This window comes from Rana temporaria, chromosome 5, assembly GCF_905171775.1.
Source record: "Rana temporaria chromosome 5, aRanTem1.1, whole genome shotgun sequence".
Lineage (NCBI taxonomy): Eukaryota > Metazoa > Chordata > Amphibia > Anura > Ranidae > Rana > Rana temporaria.
Window position 1 is genome coordinate 390,531,261 of NC_053493.1, and position 20,998 is coordinate 390,552,258.

Below are 20,998 nucleotides of genomic sequence, written 5' to 3' on the forward strand. Positions count from 1 at the left end.
CTTGGCACACATGTTACTTATATGTCAGCAACAAACATAGGATAGGTGGTTTAACCCTTACCCACCCCCATTTGCCATGGTCGGGGTTTTTCTTTAAAGTCCCATTCAACTCTATGGGAAATACATGTTACTTCATAACTTCCAAACGGCTGTAGATATTTCGATAACACTTGGTCACATGTTACTTATATGTCCACTTAAACTATAGGATAGTTAATTTATCCCTTAACTACCCCCATTTGTGAGGGTCGGGGTTTTTGTTTAAAGTCCCATGCAAATCAATGGGAAATGTATGTTCCCACATAACTTCTGTACGCCTGGAGATATTTCAATAATACCTGGTACACATATTACTTATATGCCAAATAAAAATATATGACAGTTAAATTAACCCTTACCTACACCCTTATATAAAAGATGGGTATATTTATATTACTATGATTTTCCCCCCCAAAAGGTTAAGATAGGAAGACCAAGCAACGCCGGGTATTCAGCTAGTAACATATATACTGTGGGTTTCCTGGTCAGCCTACAGAGTGAAGTGTGATACGATCTCACATTACTGGGTGGGAAGCATTGTCCCAGTATGCACTGGGCTGAGATCCTGCTGATTACAGTACACTAGCAGGAAATCTGTCATTGACTTGCCTTGGCTTTAGTCCCATTACTACAACCAGAAACAATTACTTTCATGTTGGCTGCCCAAGAATATTTATAGGTCTCGATTATACAAACTACAAAACTGATGCTTGAGGCCATTTCTCCCCTAACCCGGACATCAACATGATATATAATTAATATTTCACTTTAAAAAAAGAAGTAGCTACATCATCTACATGAAATCCAATGTCATATCAGGTTCTCCCACTAGAGACAGAAAACAAACCATCACCAATAGAAATCAGATTTATGTTGAGATTCTCATAAACCACTTAGATGATCCTCACCCAACCAAGCTGATTAAAAAGAATAACGTCAGGGTTATAGTTCTTAATACGGGTTTAAAGTGATATTAAAGCGTAATAAAAAAAAAATTAATAACATGTCATACTAACCTACCCTGTGCTTTTGCATAGAGCAGCCCCGATCCTATTCCTCTGTGGTCCCCCTGGCACTCCAAGCCCCTCCTCTTTGGCAGGTGTTCTCACGACACCTTTCCATGTGGGGGACCCATGCATGCTCGCTTCTGAGCCACCCTGTCTACGTCTATTGACACAGAGCGGGTGGCTCGGCCCTGCCCCCGCTTCCGTGTCACAGAATTTGATTGACAACAATGGGAGCCAATCTGCCCAATAAGAGAGAGAGAGACAGAGGTAAGAAAAAGGTGGGGGGGGGGGGGAGCTGGGGATCTGCAGCACAGAAGTTTTTTTACTTTAATACATAGACTGCATTAAAGGGGTTGTAAAGGATTAACTAAAAAAAATAAAAATAACAAACATACCATACTTGCCTCCACTGTGCAGTTCGTTTTGCACTGAGTGGCCCCAATCCTCGTTTTTGGAAGATCCCTCGGGGCTGTCTCGGCTCCTCCCCGCAAGAGCTAACCCCCCTCTGGGAAGCTCTCTCCCAAGGGGGTTAGCTTGCGGGCGCGCTCCCATGTGATACAGTCAGCTGCCATAGCCGCCGAGTGTATCACTCGGCCCCACCCCCCGGCATGCCGTGCCATTGATTTGATTGACAGCAGCGAGAGCCAATGGCTGTACTGCTATCAATCATCCACTGAAGAGCCCACAAGAACTAGGGGAAAGAAACGCAGGATCACGCCCACGGAGATTCAGGGCTTAGGTTGAGTGGGGGGGCCGGAGAGTGTAGGGTGTTTTTCACCTTAATGCATAGGATGCCATTAAGGTGAAAAAACAAGAAGCTTTACAACCCCTTTAAGGTTAAAACCTTAAGGCCTCGTACACACAACCGTTTTCCTCGACAGAATCCATTTAAGAAACTTGGTGGCAGAGCTTTTTTGCAGGGGAAAACGGTTGTGTGAAAGTTTTTCGTCGAGAAAACTGTTGTGGAACGCAACGAGAAAAAAAGACAACAAGTTCTCTTTTTCCTCGTCGGGAGTCACAATTTCCTCGTCGTGTTTCTCGTCGGGCTGGTTTACGACGAGAAACGCGTTTGTGTGTATGCTAAGAAACCCGCGCATGCTCAGAATAAAGTATGAGACGGGAGCGCACCTTCGGTAAAAGTAGGGTTTGTAATTTAGATAGCACATTTGTCACGCTGTAACAGACTGAAAAGCGCAAATCGCCTCTCACCAAACTTTTATATAACACGCAGTAACATGAGATTAGCAAAAGCAGCCCCAAGGGTGGCGCCAGTGGAATCGAACTTCCCCTTTATAGTGCCGTCGTACGTGTTGTACGTCACCGCCGTTTGAGAACGACGAGATTTTGTCTTGACAGTGTGTACGCAAAGAAAGCTTGACAAGATTCTCGACAAGCCTAACAGGGAACTCGTCGAGGAAAACGATGTTTCATTTACGACAAGATTCTCAGTCGTGTGTATGAGGCCTGAGGCTTTAGAACCTCTAGGTAAAAAAAAAAAGTGTGTATGGATTATTTTTTGGAGAATAATGACCTAGTTTGTTTTGTATATTAGGAAGAATGCACAGGGCAGTGTGCTAGGGCATTTATAGTCAGTTTTCATCAGAAGACAATATTACAGTACAATAATACAGTGGGAAATTACTGTCACAGCTTGATTGTTATCCTGAGAAGCTGCTTAGAAGCAAATTGAAGCTGCAGAGAAAAAAGTAGACCTTCCACCCTCATTCTTTATTTTTTTGTCCAGTTTTCCATATTATATTTTCATTGTGCCCCTCCTTTGATGTCCCTCTATAGAGGTTATGAACCTCTAGCCTAGACTGTACAACACCTATTGAATCTTATACAATAATCCCCTCTCAGGCCCCGTACACACGGCCGAGGAACTCGACGTGCCAAACACATCGAGTTCCTCTGCGTGTTCAGTCCTGGAGCCGCCGAGGAGCTCGGCGGGCCGAGTTCTCCCATAGAACAACGAGGAAATAGAGAACATGTTCTCTATTTCCTCGCCGAGGTCCTCGTCGGCTTCCTCGGCCGAAAGTGTACACACGGCCGGGTTTCTCGGCAGAATTCAGCTCTGAACCGAGTTTCTGGCTGAATTCTGCCGAGAAACTCGGTCGTGTGTACGGGGCCTCATGCTGTTCTCACTCAGAAGAACCTTTTAACAGAATTCACTTTATGACTCTCCAGAAAAAGTTAATAAATGCACACTTAAAGGGTCACTAAAGGAAAACATTTGTTTTGCTGAAATGACTGTTTACAGGGTATAGAGACATAAAAGTTAACTGATTCCTTTTAATAATGATTAAAAATAGATAAAAATCAATCATATAATGTGCCTCTAGTTTCACTTTCGTTTTTAAACTGGTTTCATGTTTCTGTGAAGTAAAGAGACCCACAGAACAAAAACAAACAAATCCAGGGCAGTGTTTTGTTTCTAAAATGAATCTGATTGGTTCTGAGGAGTTTTAGACACACAGCTTGGACCACAGTGAAAAGCTGCCATGAGATTTTTCATAAGGAGCCAGACAAGCAGGAAGTGTGGAGATCAGAGCAGAATTACAGCAACTTCAAAGCAAAAACGAACAATGAGGACATGAAACCAGTACTGCAGTAAGGTAAAGGAAGCTATTTAGCTAAAAAAAAAATTCCCTTTAGTGATCCTTTAAGGTGAAGCTGAGAGAAGCACGGCTCCAATTCTTTATACCCTGGCCAGAAAGAAATATTTGCTGCGTTTCTAGAGAGTTTACTTCTCCGGGGTCAGTGTCTTTTGTAAGAATATAAATACTGTACAATTTGAAACTATTAGAGCCAATTCACACTAGGAATTGCATGTGAAACGCATAGAAACGCTGTGCAGTTTCTTTTAGAGGGTAAAACAAATAATTTACCACTGAAAAGGGTGCTTATATTGGATACATCGGGCCAGATTCAGAGAGAACTTACGCCAACGTATCTGTTGATACCCCGCGTAAGTTCTAAGATGCGCCGTCGTATCTATGCACCTAATTCACAGTACAAGATACGCCTGAATTTTGACTTCCTACGACCGACGTAAGTCTCCTATGCTGTCGTATCTTGGGTGCATATTTACGCTGGCAGCTAGGGGCGCTTCCATTGATTTCCATGTCGAATATGTAAATGAGTAAGATACGCCGATTCACGAACGTACTTACGCCCGTCACAGTAATCTACGCAGTTTACGTAAGGCGTACGTCCGGCGTAAGTTTACCCCTCATAAAGCAGGGGTAAGTCATGTTAAGGTATGGACGTCGGAAACGTTGGAACAGCCATCGTATTTTACGTTGTTTACGTAAGTTGTACGTGAATGGGGCTGGGCGTAGGTTACGTTCACGTCTAAAGCATTGAGCCGACGTATCTTTGGGAGTATATGCAACGTGATTCTGAGCATGCGCGTGCATGCGCCGTTCGTTCGGGAATTCATTTACATGGGGTCACGGCTAATTTTAATACAACACGCCCACTACCTTCCTAATTTGAATTAGGCGGGCTTATGCCGGCCTATTTACGTTACGCTGGCGTAAATATGGGAGCAAGTGCTTTGTGAATACTCAGCTTGCCTCTCAATGTTACGTCGGCGTAGCGCATATGACATGCGCTACGCCAGCACAAAGATATGCCAATGTACCTGAATCTGGGCCACACTGTGCATCCGGAAAGTATTCACAGCGTCTCACTTTTTCCATTATTTGTTATATTACAGCCCTATTCCAAAATTAATTAAATTCATTATTTTCCTCAAAATTCTACAAACAATACCCCATAATGACAATGTGAAAGAAGTTGGTTTGAAATCTTTGCAAATTAAAAAAAATAAAAAATAAATGCCATGTACATAAGCCTTTGCTCCGTACTTTGGTGAAGCACATTTGACCCCAAATACAGTCTTAAGTCTTTTTGAATATGATGCTACAAGCTTGGCAAACCTACTTTCGGGAAGTTTCTCCCGTTCCTCTTTGCAGGACCTCTCAAGCTCTATCAGGTTGGAAGGGGAGCGTCGGTGCACAGCCATTTTCAGATCTCTCCAGAGATGTTCAATCAGGTTTAAGTCTGGGCTCTGACTGGGCCACTCAAGGACATTCACAGAGTTGTCCCGTAGCCACTCCTTTGTTATCTTGGCTGTGTGCTTAGGGTCATTGTCCTGTTGGAAGATGAACCTTCGCCTCAGTCTGAGGTCCAGAGCCATCTGAAACAGGTTTTTATCAAGGATGTCTCTGTACATTGCTGCATTTATCTTTCCCTCGATCCTGACTAGTCTCCCAGTTCATGCCACTAAAAAACATCCCCACAGCATGATGCTGCCACCACCATGCTTCACTGTAAGGATGGTATTGGCCAGCTGATGAGCGGTGCCTGGTTTCCTCCAGACATGACGCTTGCCATATAGGCCAAACAGTTCAATCTTTGTTTCATCAGACCAGAGAATTTTGTTTCTCATGGTCTAAGAGTCCTTCAGGTGCCTTTTGGAAAACTCCAGGTGGGCTTTAACCACTTAAGCCCCGGACCAATATGCAGCCTAAAGACCCAAGGTGTTTTTACAGTTCGGGACTGCGTCGCTTTAACAGACAATTGCGCGGTCGTGCGACGTGGCTCCCAAACAAAATTGGCGTCCTTTTTTCCCCACAAATAGAGCTTTCTTTTGGTGGTATTTGATCACATCTGCGGTTTTTAGTTTTTGCGCTATAAACAAAAATAGAGCGACAATTTTGAAAAAAAAGCAATATTTTTTACTTTTTGCTGTAATAAATATCCCCCAAAAACATATATAAAAACATTTTTTTTCCTCAGTTTAGGCCGATACGTATTCTTCTACCTATTTTTAGTAAAAAAAATCGCAATAAGCGTTTATCGATTGGTTTGCGCAAAATTTATAGTGTTTACAAAATAGGGGATAGTTTTATTGCATTTTTATTATTTTTTTTTTTTTTACTACTAATGGCGGCGATCAGCAATTTTTTTTGTGACTGCGACATTATGGCGGACACTTCGGACAATTTTGACACATTTTTGGGACCATTGTCATTTTCACAGCAAAAAATGCATTTAAATTGCATTCTTTATTGTGAAAATGACAGTTGCAGTTTGGGAGTTAACCACAGGTGGCGCTGTAGGAGTTAGGGTGCACCTAGTATGTGTTTACAACTGTTTGGGGGTGTGGCTGTAGGAATGACGTCATCGATCGTGTCTTCCCTATAAAGGGAATGACGCGATCGATGCGCCGCCATAGTGAAGGACGGGGAAGCCGTGTTTACACACGGCTCTCCCCGTTCTTCAGCTCCGGGGAGCGATCGCGACGGAGCGGCTATAAACAAATAGCCGCGCCGTGGTCCCGGATCGCTCCCCGAGCGGACCCGACCTCCGCATGTAGCGGGGGGGGTCCCGATCGGACCCCCCACCCGCTAATAGGCGAGGACGTACGTGTACGCCCATGTGCCTGTACGTGCCATATTGTGGACGTATATGTACATGCGGGGGTCGGGAACTGGTTAATTAGCCTTTTACTAAAAAGTGGCTTCCGCCTGGCCACTCTACCATACAGGCCTGATTGGTGGAGTGCTACAGAGATGTTTGTTCTGGAAGGTTCTCCTCAAAGATATGCTGGAGCTCTGTCAGAGTGACCATCAGGTTCTTGGTCACCTCCCTTACTAAGGACCTTCTCCCCCGATCGCTAAGTTTGGCCGGGCGGCCACTTTGGGAAGAGTCCTGGTGGTTCCAAACTTCTTCTATTTACGGATGATGGAGGCCACTGTGCTCATTGGGGCCTTCAATGCTGCAGAAATTTCTCTGTACCCTTCTCCATATCTGTCCCTGTTACGAAGGTCTACAGTGAAATCCTTGGACTTCATGGCTTGGTTTGTGCTCTGATATGTGCTGTAAACTGTGGGACCTTTATATAGACAGGTGTGTGTCTTTCCAAATCATGTCCAATCCACTGAATTTATCACAGGTGGACTCTAATCAAGTTTACAGAGATTTCAAACAAACTGGTTTCACGTTGTCATTATGGGAAATTGATTGTCGAATTTTTAGGAAAATAATGAATTTATATCTATTTTAGAATAAGGCTGTACTTTAATATCTTAAATTTGAGTTTACTGAATGTAGAAATCAGATGCACCATTATAGGGTAACAGGCTAACTTCAAACTTCACTTTAAATGGAAAAAATACATAAAAATATACAGTATATAATGAAGTCAACTATTTGACATTTTGGCTACAGTCTCAAAAATGAACTACTGTAAAACTAGTAAGCCATTTGAAAGTGGTAGTGGCATGCTTTGCGCTGTGATCGGCAGCCAGATGACAGATGTGAGTCTCATTAGGATCAGGAGAGATGAGAGTGCCACATGGAGTTTATATCAACATCTCGGCCAAAACTGGAAATACTGGCAAAGCTCGCATATTACATCCAAGATTTCACTGCGAAGAATTTCCACATTTAAAAAGAATTCTACAAGCAATGTGGAAAGTCAAAATCGGCCTGTATTTTAAAAAGTCTAAAATATATTTATTTTATTTGAATAAAGCTACAAAGTGTATTCACACCGAAGGCACCGAAGGTAAAATATGGCTTACCTGTAATTACCATATATGTCATAGTGTTACTAAACCCACAACAGTCTGTATATGCAGTAAAGTATTCTTGTTATACTCACTGTGGAACCCAAGGGGTAAATCCTCAGCACTGTGTAAAAAGGCTGTTTGATCCTGTCTTATCTGATCCCCCCCTTCTTCCACAGTCCCCAATCTATCTTCTGACCTTACCGAGCCTTGGGGGAACTTTGCACATGCTCAGTTTGGTGTGCATTGCTAAAGAGTTATGGGAGGATGTATGTGATCAGCACATGGCCAATCAGTACTGTCCAGACAGAGGGTCATGGGTCATGCAGCCTCATAGGACAGTCGGAGGAGAATGAAAACTCCTGTTACAAGCTTCAACCAGGCACTGATATCAGTCACAAGACTGTTATATACTGCTGATAAGAAAAGGTATTTAGCAGTTTATGTTTACTGAAATAATTGAATTTCCATGCTCTGTGTACAGTACTGTGGGAGACCAGATATAGTGAATGCAGGGTCCTGGGTTTAGTAACACTGCACAAGGAATAACTGCACCTTTGTTACAAAAAATCAATGTTGTAAGAGTCCTTCTTTGAAGAATGGTAGGGGAAAGGTTTCTCTACTCTCTAAAGACAACAAACTGTATTGACCGCATAATCACCATCAACTGAGGTACTGTGCATATTTACAGTGGCACACCATACATGCATCCGTGGAATGCAGAACCATTTATGCTGAATGGCACACAATGTACCTTCTCAACCTACTTGTACTGGAGAGTAGCACAGTACATGGCGATCCAGACCCATAGGCTATCCTAAGGCAACTCAGGTTAATGCACAAACCAACATGTTAGCACTCAGTGTGACCCACGGTTTGTTTGGTGTGTCAGGCTCGATCACTATGGGAAATAGTGTAGGTGATGCTACAACCACTGTAGGAGTGCCAGCAAGGGATGGAACTCGTCCCAGCTCCTGTAGTCACTGGAAGGAAGAGAGGAAGGTTCCCTGGTGCCGCACATCCACGGAGTCCTATGGTGGTATGAGAGAGACAACCTCAGCCTTGGCTACCACCAGGCCATGCTCCAACGCGTTTCAGTAAACCCTGGGGGAGAGTGAAATTTGTTGGGGGCGTGGCCTGGTGGGAGTCCAGGCTGAGGTTGTCTCTCTCATACCACCATAGGACTCCGTGGATGTGCGGCACCCGGGATCTTTGCTCTCTTTCTTCCAATGTTAATGCTCAGGCTGCTGTAAATGAGCCCAAGACTTTGCATACCTTGGGTTTTGATGCAACTGGAATGTATTTAGCTGATCTAAACTGAAGGCTCACTTGAGCTTTAAACTCCTATTGCTAAACTCCTTGCTAACCTTTGTCAGTTCAGGAATGCCTCTAATCTGTGATGTTCTCATTCATAATAACGTATGTTCTTTCACTACTTTAGGTTCCCATCACATTAAGCATCCTTATACAACACTTACATACAGGCCTTTCATGTTCTTTGGAGTGTGATTTACCCTCCCATCTATCATATTCTTTTCTTACACTGTACAGTCAGGGCCGCCATCAGGAATTATGGGGCCCCTTACACAGCTTCAGGCATGGCCCCCTGGGGCAGAGAACCGGGGGGGGGGGGGCTGCCACCTGAAATAAATAAATTGAGAAGCGGGGGGGCTGCTGCGAATTGAGAAAAAAAGTACAAAAATACAAAAAAAGAAGAAATATATAAAAAAAAAGGGGGGTAGCCATCCGGGGCCCTGGGGACCTCTGGGCCCTTTAATAAAAAGAAATTAAAAAATATATATATTTTTTTTTTAAAGGGGGGTTGCCATCTGGGCCCTTTAATATTTTTTTTTTTATGAAAAGAAATTACAAAAAAAGGGGGGTTGCCATCCGGGACCTCTGGACCCTTTAATACAAATAAAAAAAATAAACCTCTGGGCCCTTTAATAAAAAAAATATATATACATATATATATAAACAAAAATAAAAAAATAAACATTTATAAAAAAAAATTAAAAGGGGGCTTGCCACATCAGGCCCTGGGGACCTCTGAGCCCTTTAAATAAAAAATAAAAAAAAAAATATATATATATATATATATATATATATATATATATATATATATATATATATATATATATAAATATGTAAAAAAAAGAAAAAAAAAAAGAAATAAAAATAATATAATTTTTTTTTTATAAAAAAAAAGGGGGGCCCCTTACAGGTGTACACCCCTGATGGCGGCCCTGTGTACAGTATATCATCACCACTCCACTCCTGCTAAATTTACAGCTTGGATACTTCTAAAATGTTGTATGAAAGAAAATACCCTAACTTAGAAATTCACTGTACTTTTTATTCTTTTATTTCAGTAAGTATAAATATCTGAAAAGTGGAAAATAAAATTAAAACAACATTATTGTCATAAAAACAGTTTTTTTTTAAAATTCGTTTTTACTTATTTGTTCTTCATTTAGTGCTTTTCTTTAAGTCTGTGACATCAGTGCTTTAAGTGGGCCAAAAGAGGTGCCGGTACTCTATTAGGCGCCGGTGCTCCCCCCCCCAATACTGAACATGAAAATACCCTTGGCTGCGTGTGATGGGCACAGTGGCTGCATTTGATGGGCACAGTGGCTGCATTAGATGGGCACAGTGGCGACAATTGATGGTGGCACAGTGGCTGCGTGTGGTGGCACAGTGGCTGCGTGTGATGGCACGGTGGCTGCGTGTGATGGCACAGTGGCTGCGTGTGATGGCACAGTGGCTGCGTGTGATGGCACAGTGGCTGTGTTTGATGGGCACAGTGGCTGCATGTGATGGCACAGTGGCGACAATTGATGGCACAGTGGCAGTGTGAGTTGGCACAGTGGCTGCATGTGATGGCACAGTGGCGACAATTGATGGCACTGTGGCTGCGTGTGTTCGCACAGTGGCTGCATGTGATGGCACAGTGGCTGCGTTTGGTGGCACAGTGGCTGCGTGTGATGGGCAGAGTGGCGACAATTGATGGCACAGTGGCTGCGTTTGATGGGCACAGTGGCTGCGTTTGGTGGCACAGTGAGGCTGCAATTAATGGGGTTTTTTTTTAGTTAGAGAAGGCAAGCTCAAAATAACTCAAAAATATTTTTTTCTGCCATTTTTTTATTAAAAAACTGATGGTCACCTCAGTCCAACCCCCCCTCCCTCCAATACAGTCAATTATTTTCTTACTTTCTTCTGTTGCAGTCCTGAGTCCAGGATCCAGACAGTAGCAGCACTAGGAACTGTAGACGCAGGCTGAGGCTCCTCGTGACTTGGGCTTCTTTCCTTGCCGCCGACACAGCTCCCTGCGCGAGTCCTCCTCTCACCTCTCACCTCGCCTCCGGCGTGACGTCACGCGGCGCACGCCGGGGAATGAACCAACTCTCCTCCATGGGGGGGGGGGTCGAGGAAACGCACAGGACAGGAGTGACAGGACAGAGGAAAGGGAGCCAGGAGCGCACTCGGCAGCAGTGAGTCGGCTCCGGCGGGGCGGCATACAGTTTCTATTGTGACTGCGCTGCCTGTCTGACACACATTACCGGCCCGCAACTCGACAAGCGCACCGGCTGCGTTCCGGTACTGTAAACCCACGTACTGGGCGCACGGAGAGGTGCTGGTACTCTCCAGGGCCATTTTTGGAAGTGGCGGTACTGAGTACCGCCGCGTTCCGGCCCAGTTAAAGCACTGTGTGACATATTTGTCTATATGACTAGTGATTGGATAATGGAAGTCAGCAGAGCTTCTGCTCATTTACTAAGCTCTGAAGCAACTGCTCTTGCAAAGTGCAACCACACTTACTAAAGGCAAATACAGTAGACTGTGCACTTTGCAAAGAACAGTTGCTCCAGAGCTTAGTAAATAAGCAGAAGCTCTGCTGACATCCATCATCCAAGCATGTGCTAGCAAAAATGCTGTTTTTTTTTCCCTTGCATGTGATTGGGTATTCTTTGCAAATCTTTGAAGCTTTGCCTCCTTTACTAAGCCCTGGAGAAACTGCACTTTGCAAAGTGCACAGTCTATTTGCTTTTAGTAAATCAACCCCTTAATGTCTCTGTGGCCCCTTGTGGGTAGGTGCAGCATGATGCAGTGGGCAGAGAGCACACCAAGTGCAGTATCAGGAATATATTGTAACAAAAGTTCAACAGTTCACAACAGGCCTAGTGGGGCAGCAACCCACACGGGACACCTACCCAAAGATGTCGACAGTGTGTGCCACAAGGATCCGAATGTGGCCTGGCCAGCAGTGGCGGTTATTGCTCAATTTTCTTTGGGGGGCTGCCCATGGCCCCCACCCATCCAATCACACCCCCCCAGCCAGCCAACCACCCCCCACTCCCAAGGCTCAATCAATCAATTGGCGCTTTACCCCCCACCCCTCGCTTGATCCATTGATCGCCGCTTCGCTCGCCTGTCGCCCACCAGCCCGGCACTTACCCCATCCAGGTCATGCCTTGAGCTGCTTCCCCCTCTGCGTCTCCTCCCTAATCACGACAGTCGCTTCTCCTCCCAGCCAATCAGGACTTGATTGGCCAGGAAGAGAAACCAGAAGACATTAGCAAATATCAATTTGCTAATGTCACACAACTGGGTGGGTTTGAGGTGCAGGGCTCTGCATCCCGAGCCCACCCCTTTTTTATGCCAATTAGATCCCCAGGCTTTAATCATGTGCTTCAAAAAAAAAACATTGAAATCCATGCGTCTGGCATCCTGCATGTAGATTAGGGGCCGGTGTTCCGACTAATAAGTTCCGCCCGGCTTATAAGGACCCCCTGTACTGCGTAAGTGCGGCGCTTGTGCAGTACGAACCTCAACTCAGCCTCCGAAAATAGCCAAACATGTAGAGCTGAGAATCAGCTCTACGCGGCGCCTGCGCAATGAGCATGACACATGCCACACGCTCCAGATGCTAGTGCTACTCTGCAAGGGGCGGGGGTTATTTTACCAATAAATTACACGTCTTAGTGGTAAAATCACCCCTGCCCCTTGCAGAGTAGCACTAGCATCGTGAGCGTGTGGCATGTGTCATACTCATTGCGCAGGCGCTGTGTAGAGCTGACTCTCAGCTCTACATGTTCGGCTATTTTCGGAGGCTGAGTTGAGGTTCGTACTGCGCAAGCGCCATGCCTGCACAGTACAGAGGGTCCTAATCCACCGGGGTAATTTATTCGGCAGGACACTGGGCCCATGGTTTAGGGAGGCCACGCCCCTGTGCCCCTCATGAGCAGCCGCCACTGATTTCCAGGAAGTTTGGCATAGTCCCTGCGCTTTCACTATTCCTCCAGAACCCGTCCTTGTCAGACAGTTGACCTGTCCTTACACTAGTCACTCGCAAAATGCATTCCAGACAGTTATAGCAGGAATTTTATGTGCCTATGTCTACTTTAACAGTGCCTTCCTGATTTAGCAATACAACTGCAAAGCAAGTGAAAGTCAAATTTCCCTTTAACATTACGCACAGATGTAAGTGTTTAAACACCTGGGTTACTGAATAATAAGTGAAATGTTCAGAGGATCATACCTTCCTCCATGACTTGGTTCTCACTTTCTGATGTTTCAATTTTTTTCGTTTTTCTCTTCTTTTCCAAATCTCGAACTGGAACCAAAAGAAAATCACACAATAAGAACCAAAATAATTCACATTGAAGAACATTTATAATATTTGCAACCCGTGATGTGTAACAAGTGAGACTTGAGCAGAAGCCATGGCAGACAGAAGAACAAGTCTACAATGAGAAGTCGGGAAATTTTGGCCCAAAACTCAACTCCGGGAAATCTGACGATTCCTCCTTGTAGTGGCACTGAGCCCACACTCCAGGTGTTAACTGCTTGTTTAGTCTAGGGGAGAGTAAAAGCACTTTTACTCAGCCAATTATCCAATCCCCAGGCAGACGGTGCTCCCCCATGCTCCAAGAGGCTCTGGACCCTACATTGGTCTTGAGGACTTCAGACCCCTGGAGGGGGGGGGGGGACAAAGACGCTGAGGGGGCCAGTCTAGCAGCAGAGAGGAGCATAGGATAGGGTATGTAAATCTTCTTTTCAATGCCCCCTGGATCTAAACAATCAGTTAACCCTTACAGTTCAGACACAGCCTTTTTTCAAGGGCAATTTTTTCAAGTTTCCTGGAGTAGGGCTTTCAAATTATAACTTATGCATTGCAAGACTGGCTCAACTCCAGTCCAGGATGCTATCTGCATGGAATTTAGAAACTCAGTCAGGTTTTTATAGTAGTATTTTTTTTTAGAGAAGTTTCTATGCCTGATGAGAGCAATCTCTGGGACAGGACGTAAGGGGAAATATCCCCATTGGATACACAACTATAAAACATCTAGATGAGCTTTAACACATTTAAATCAAACAAAACAAATAAATAAAATAACACTAAAAACTAAATTGTGATATATTGCATCTTACTAGACCTTAGTTGTGGTTGCTGCATTCGTTTTCTTATTTCATACATTTTATTAAAGATATACAGGCATACCCCCCACAACGGGACCAGAGCATGTGTATAAAATGAAAATGTACTTAAAGTGAAACAATACCCTTTTTCACTTCTAGGGTGTAGTGGGGGGTCAGGGGCTGTAGTGGGGGTGTCAACAGCTGTAGTTGAGGTCTCAGGGGCTGTAGTGTGGGTGTCAGGGGCACACTGGAACAGGGTGGGGTATGCTCTCGGAGTTTCAGCTAGAGTTTCTACTGCGGCTGCAAAATGTCCGTACAGTACTTGTAAGGCACTTTACATACACTCACAGGTATGTCCTTACTCGCGAGTGTATGTAAAGTGAGTGTACTTAAAGCGGGGTACGCCTGTACTGCATACTACAGTATACATATGACTACTACTTACCAGTCAATATTGTAGTTTGTAAAAAAAAGTTAGTAAAGGAAAGGGGTCCTCAAACTACCGCCCTTGAGCCGTATCCAGTTTGCTACAAAGTTTTTATCAGCCTGAAGTTAGAGTCAGTGGCGTACCCTAAATGTGCACAAATGGATTAAGATCATAAGACCTATGGTCTCCGCTTCAACATCACGGCCAGAACTTTGTAGACACCTGACCATCACAACAATATAAGCTTGTAGGGTATCCACTTCCAAAACCATAGGCATAGGCAATAATATGAAGTTGTCCTCAGCAACATTTGCATATAACAACCCCCACCCTTCAAAAGGCATTATACGTGATTTTAATGTGTCTATGGGAATTTGAGCTCATTTGCCTAAAAAAATACTTGTGAGGTCAATTAGTGTTAAATGAGATTATGTGGCTTTCAATGGGTGTTCAAATTCATCCCTAAGATGTTTAGTAGGATTGAGGTCAATGCTCTGTGCAGACCACTTGGGTTCCTCCATGCAAAAGTCATCAAACTATGTCTGTACCCTTCACCTGAACTCAATTATTTGGAGGGGTTTTCACATGTTTGGCCTCATAAAGTAGGTAAAGAATTATGATTAACTGTACTGCAGATAGGACTGTATCGTCGATATTCTGTTCCATCTCTTCTGACTATAGCCAGTGCAGGTGCAAATGGGTTTGAATTTGATTGGCTGATGTAAGACAGTACTGTACAGACTGTTCCTTTGTTAAACATTTTGGTCAATGAAGCCCAATTCACAATAAAGACAGTTTAGTCCTTAACGACAGATGTTAATGTGTCAGCATATCAGCTATCGGTGCCCGTCACATATACGTACTTCTAAACTCTCCAAGGACGGGCTTGCTGTCATCGTCTTCATTAAAGGCAACGATCTGTACTTTGTAACTCCGATCAGGATCAAGTCTTTGAATGATAGCTCTGGTGGCATTGTTTTTAAGGTTTAGTTGGTTGGTTTTCCCACCTGAACATGAGAAGACATTAAGTCAGACATCTTTCACCATGGTAGAATATTGCAAATACAGCAGGAAAATGCCCATTATACCGTCACTCTTCACAAAGGCGGCTAAAGTTAATTTTGGAGTCACAAGCTGACCTTCATCACAACGTTACCTTAGTCAGATTTATTTTATTCTGCTGTACCAATTAGTTGGTGTACTTAAAGGAAAACTCCTCCTTTAAATTCATTTTCCATAACCCCCGTCCACAAATGTGGTCATTCAGATAAATGCTATTTGTCATTACTCATATGCAGCCCACAGCCAACAATTAGACTTTGTTTTCCAGGGCAGGATTAAAGGATAAGTACAAAAAAAGCAGTGTGTACAAGGCTTAAAGGATACAGTAAGTCCACCCTAACACCAAAATTTCTACAACTACAGACATCCACGATCTAACATTAACCTATCTAACCCTGTAAAGAAGAAATCAGTATACAATCCTTTTTTGAAGCTGATCCGACCCAATGCAATGCTGAGCTGTCAGCTTCGGCTTCGCTGTGGAGGCAGGTGCAAAGGACACAGCCGACAATGGAAGCCCCATAGTAAGTCTATCGATGACGCCACTCCCCATTCCACCCCTGGAGACCGGACCGGATCGGCTTAAAAAAATGGTATGTATACTGATCTCTTCTTTATAGGGCTAGATAGGTAAGGCCAGGGGTGCCCAACCTTTTGAAGAGCGAGGGCCACCTAAGCGACATGGTAACCGGTCGCGGGCCACAATGTGCGGAGCGGGTGGATGGCAGCCCACTCTACGCTATAGAGCCCACTCCATTTTTATTTTCTTTGCAGATCGAATTGGAGGTAGGCATTTGTAAATGGACACAAGTCCATTTACATCTGCTACTCCTTAGAGGTGAATGGAGGGTCCAAATGGGTTGGACTGACCGTGTCAAAGGGGCCTATGGCTTAGTGCAGGTAACTCACTCTGCAGATCAGTTTAAAAGTAGCCCAGTAACCACTGCAGAACAGATATGCCCATATATACACTGTGATTTTAGTAATAAACTCACCTTTAATAACAGTATTCTATTCTATTCCTTAGCAGAGCAGGAGGTCGCAGGCCACATCAGAGGGCTCCTCGGCCACATGTGGCCCCCGAGCCACTGGTTGGGCACCCCTGGGTTAGGCTTATATGGTGCATGTCTGTAGATGTAACAATTTTAGTGCTAGGGTGGCCTTATCCTTTAATTCTGATTGATTGTGGGTCCATAAACAGCAGTATCAGTCAACAGTAAATTAAAGTGGACGTAGTATCAGATGCATATTTTTATGTTGCATACGTTTAATAATAATAAATGCCAAGTAGAAGTTTATAAAAGTGAGCATAGTCCTTTCTTGTATTAAGAGAGGTATGGACTCCAGAGAGAGATATATTTTTGCCCCCTGTACAAATGATTAGTAAGACCTCATGTGGAATATGCAGTTCAGTTTTGGGCACCAATTCACAAAAGGGATATCGGAGAACTGGAGAAAGTGCAGAGAAGGGCAACCAAACTGATAAGAGGCATGGAGGAGCTCAGCTATGTCATGAATATGCATCATGTCTGTCTGCCTACCTGATCTCCATGTGTTCATTAGAGGCAGATCCTGTTCTGGTTTCCCTTCTTATCACTTCCTCTTCCTGTATGGCTCCACCCTAGTCCATCCCAGGAAGCCTATATTAACCTTTGCTCTACAGGTCTGCAGTGCTGTTCAACAGTGTTCCAATGCTCAGTTCCTGTCTGCAGTGTATTGCTAGTTCCTGGTTGCAGAGTGCTACGATCATCTTCCGTGTACCGTTTTGGCTTGTCCCCGACTTCCCTGTCTGCCTGTGCCCCTGACTATTTGCATGTTCCACGGTTATCCTTGTCTGCCTGTTGCCCTGACCTCGGCCTGTCCATCACCACTGTTTGTTCTGCTGGCTGCTTCCTCCTTCTCCCAGCGGAGTGTGACCTGAGGAATCCCGGGAACGCGACCTGGACCCAGTTGCGGCCAAGACCATCCCTACCACCAAGGGCTCTGGTGAATACAAAACTGGGTCTTAGACTCCGCGCCCTGGGTGATCTTGGGTTACGCTTCCTCCCTGCCAGCAGTAGTCGGCTATAGGGTTCACTTCCCTGCGGTGCATCCCTGACCCCTACAGGGTGCACTTGTCACCTGGCCACAGGTGACCTGACAGTTTGAACAGCCATGAACCCGGCCGACATGCCGCTTCCTGCAGATGACCCATTACAGGGCGTTGTTCACAGACTCGAGACGCATGAAGCTAATCAGGCTCAGGTGATGCGTTTCCTTCAGGATCTGGCTTCCCGCTTTGATCAGCTTCAGACCTCGTTGGGAGCCCCGAATCTACAACCCCAAGTACAACCAGCGGCAGCGGCTGCGCCCGTCGCACCAGTCGCAGAGTCGCATTCACTGAAGCTACCACCTCCAGTCCGTTTTTCTGGAGACTCCAAGGCCTGCAGGGGGTTTCTTAGCCAGTGCACCATCCATTTTGAACTACAGCCTCAAAACTTCTTGTCTGATCGGGCAAAGGTAGCCTATATTATTTCCCTCCTTTCCGGTGAAGCTTTAGCCTGGGCTGCCCCTATGTGGGAGAGGAATGATCCGGTAGTTTCCAGCCTGTTCAACTTCCTAAAGCTCTTTCGGAACATCTTTGAAGAGCCGGCTCGGGCCTCTTCAGCAGCCAGTGCTCTGCTACGTCTCCGCCAAGAATCTCGTTCAGTGGGTCAATATGCTCTTCAGTTCCGTATACTCTCAGCTGAATTGAGCTGGAACAATGAGGCCCTGGTCGCTACCTTTTTACATGGCCTCTCTGACCGAGTGAAGGACGAATTAGCGGGAAGAACCATCCCCGTCGGTCTGGACGATGTCATCTCCCTGTGCAATCAGATCGATATTCGTTTTCAGGAGAGGTCCATTGAGAAAAGACACCAGCACTCCCTAGGTCGTAGTCAGTCTGTGCTTCCCTCACTTCGTCCCGTAGACCACCCCCTGCCTGCTGAGGAACCTATGCAGTTGGGCCGGACCAGACTAACACCCGAAGAACGTGCTAGACGCAGAACTCTGGGCTTGTGCCTCTATTGTGGAGGCAAGGGCCATCTTCGTGCCTCCTGCCCGCTTCGCCCGGGAAACGCTCAGGTCTAATACATTTAGAAGGTGGAGTATTGGACCCAGAAACATCACCTTCCCGTCTGCTCCTTCCGGTGTCCCTTCATGTAGGCACTTCTCCCCTATCGATCTCTGCATATCTGGATTCCGGGGCTGCCGGCAACTTTATGGACTGGAGAACTGCTTCTTCTATGAAGCTTACCCTTTCACCCCTCACTACGCCGCTGGTAGTCTCGGCAATTGATGGCACTATTCTCCCAGGGGGTCCTATTCGCTTCCAGACACTACCCATTAGGATGTCGATAGGGATTCTCCACCAGGAGTGGATATCCTTTCTCATCCTACCTAAAGCCTCCACTCCCATTGTATTGGGCCTTCCTTGGCTACAGCTCCACTCTCCCCATGTGGACTGGGCTTCTGGGCAGATTCTGGCTTGGGGTCCTTCATGTTTCTCGTCATGTCTTTCCAAGGTGACTCCTAAGGGGGAACTTCCGGTTGCTACCACATCAGTATCTTCGGATCTTCCCACTGCTTACAGCGATTACCGGGATGTGTTCTGTAAGAAATCAGCCGAGGTGCTTCCTCCCCACAGATCTTTTGACTGTGCCATTGACCTTGTTCCTGGAGCAATTCTGCCCAGGGGTCGCACATACCCTTTGTCCATCCCAGAGACCCAGGCCATGTCTGAGTATGTCGCAGAAAACCTTGACAGAGGTTTCATTCGGAAATCGTCATCGCCTGCAGGAGCAGGGTTCTTTTTTGTTGCCAAGAAGGATGGTACCTTGAGACCCTGTATTGATTATCGAGGATTAAACGCTGTTACTATTAAGAATCGTTACCCCTTACCCTTGATATCTGAATTGTTCGATAGGTTGAGGGGTGCCTCCATTTTCACTAAGTTGGATCTCAGGGGGGCGTACAACCTCATTCGAATACGAGAAGGCGATGAGTGGAAGACTGCGTTTAACACTCGAGACGGCCATTATGAGTATCTGGTCATGCCTTTCGGGTTATGTAATGCCCCAGCCGTGTTTCAAAACTTTGTCAACGAAATCTTCAGGGACCTGCTGTACCAGTTTGTTGTCATCTATCTGGATGACATTCTAATCTTTTCGGAAAATCTGCATGTCCACAGGAACCATGTTCGCACTGTACTCCAGCGCCTCAGAGAGAATAATCTCTATGCCAAACTGGAGAAATGCTCCTTTGAATGTTCTGAGGTCCTGTTTCTAGGATGCTTTGTTTCAAGCTTGGGCCTTCGTATGGATCCTGGGAAGGTCTTAGCCATTACCAATTGGCCTCTTCCTGCTAGCCTCAAGGCCACACAGCGCTTTCTTGGTTTCACAAATTATTATAGGCAGTTCATCAGGAATTATTCTTCCATTGCCGCGCCTATTATCGCTTTGACCAAGAAGGGTGCTAATGCCAAAGACTGGCCTCCCGAAGCTGTCTCTGCGTTTCACGATCTGAAACAGGCCTTCGTCTCTGGACCTCTTTTGAGGAGACCAAACCCTGAGGAGGCATTCTTTATTGAAGTGGACGCTTCTTCAGTGGGAGTGGGAGCGGTGCTTCTTCAACTTTTTGAGAAGAGACGTCAACCATGTGCGTTCTTTTCCAAAAAATTTTCTCAGGCAGAGAGAAATTATGCCATCGGTGACCGGGAACTTCTCGCAATTAAATTGGCGCTAGAAGAGTGGCGTCATCTTTTGGAGGGTTCTCCTCACTCCATAACGATCTTCACCGATCACAAGAATCTACAGTACTTACAGAATGCTAAACGTCTGAATCCCAGACAGGCCAGGTGGAGTCTCTTCTTTTCCCGTTTCAGTTTCACGATTACATACAAACCTGGTTCCTGCAACGGTCGGGCTGATGCGCTTTCTAGATCCTTTGACACCTTGGACGAAGATCTCACTCTTGAACCTGAGCCGATCATTCCAACTTCATGCATTGTTGCCCATTCTACCACCCTGGACTCAAAAATTCCTCCTGGTAAGACCTTTGTCCCCACTGAGCTAAGAGCCAAGATCCTTTGTTGGGGACATGATTCCAAGGTGGCGGGCCATGCTGGTTTCCTCCGGTCCTTCCTACTCATTAGTCGTCACTATTGGTGGCCAAATCTCCGCTCAGAGGTTAAAGACTATGTCAAGGCTTGTCATGTCTGTGCTCAGTTCAAATCCTCCACACAAGCTCCTGCTGGTCTCCTCATGCCCTTGCCCATTCCCAAGGAGCCCTGGGCTCACATTGCCATGGATTTTATCACCGATCTTCCACTGTCTGACGGTAATACGGTCATTTGGGTGGTAGTCGATCGGTTCTCCAAAATGGCACATTTTGTTCCCCTTCCTGGTCTGCCTTCTGCTCCTGCTTTGGTCCCCATTTTTGTT

General features: G+C 45.4%; 1 protein-coding gene across 1 annotated transcript in view; it reads right to left on the reverse strand.

Moving 5' to 3' along the window:
• The window catches only part of COL14A1 (collagen type XIV alpha 1 chain), a 292,376-nt gene that overhangs the window by 174,129 nt on the left and 97,249 nt on the right, over positions 1 to 20,998 (reverse strand). Inside the window, 2 exon segments of the mRNA XM_040354914.1 lie at positions 13,167 to 13,241; positions 15,338 to 15,481. Coding sequence (XP_040210848.1) covers positions 13,167 to 13,241; positions 15,338 to 15,481 — 219 coding nt within the window.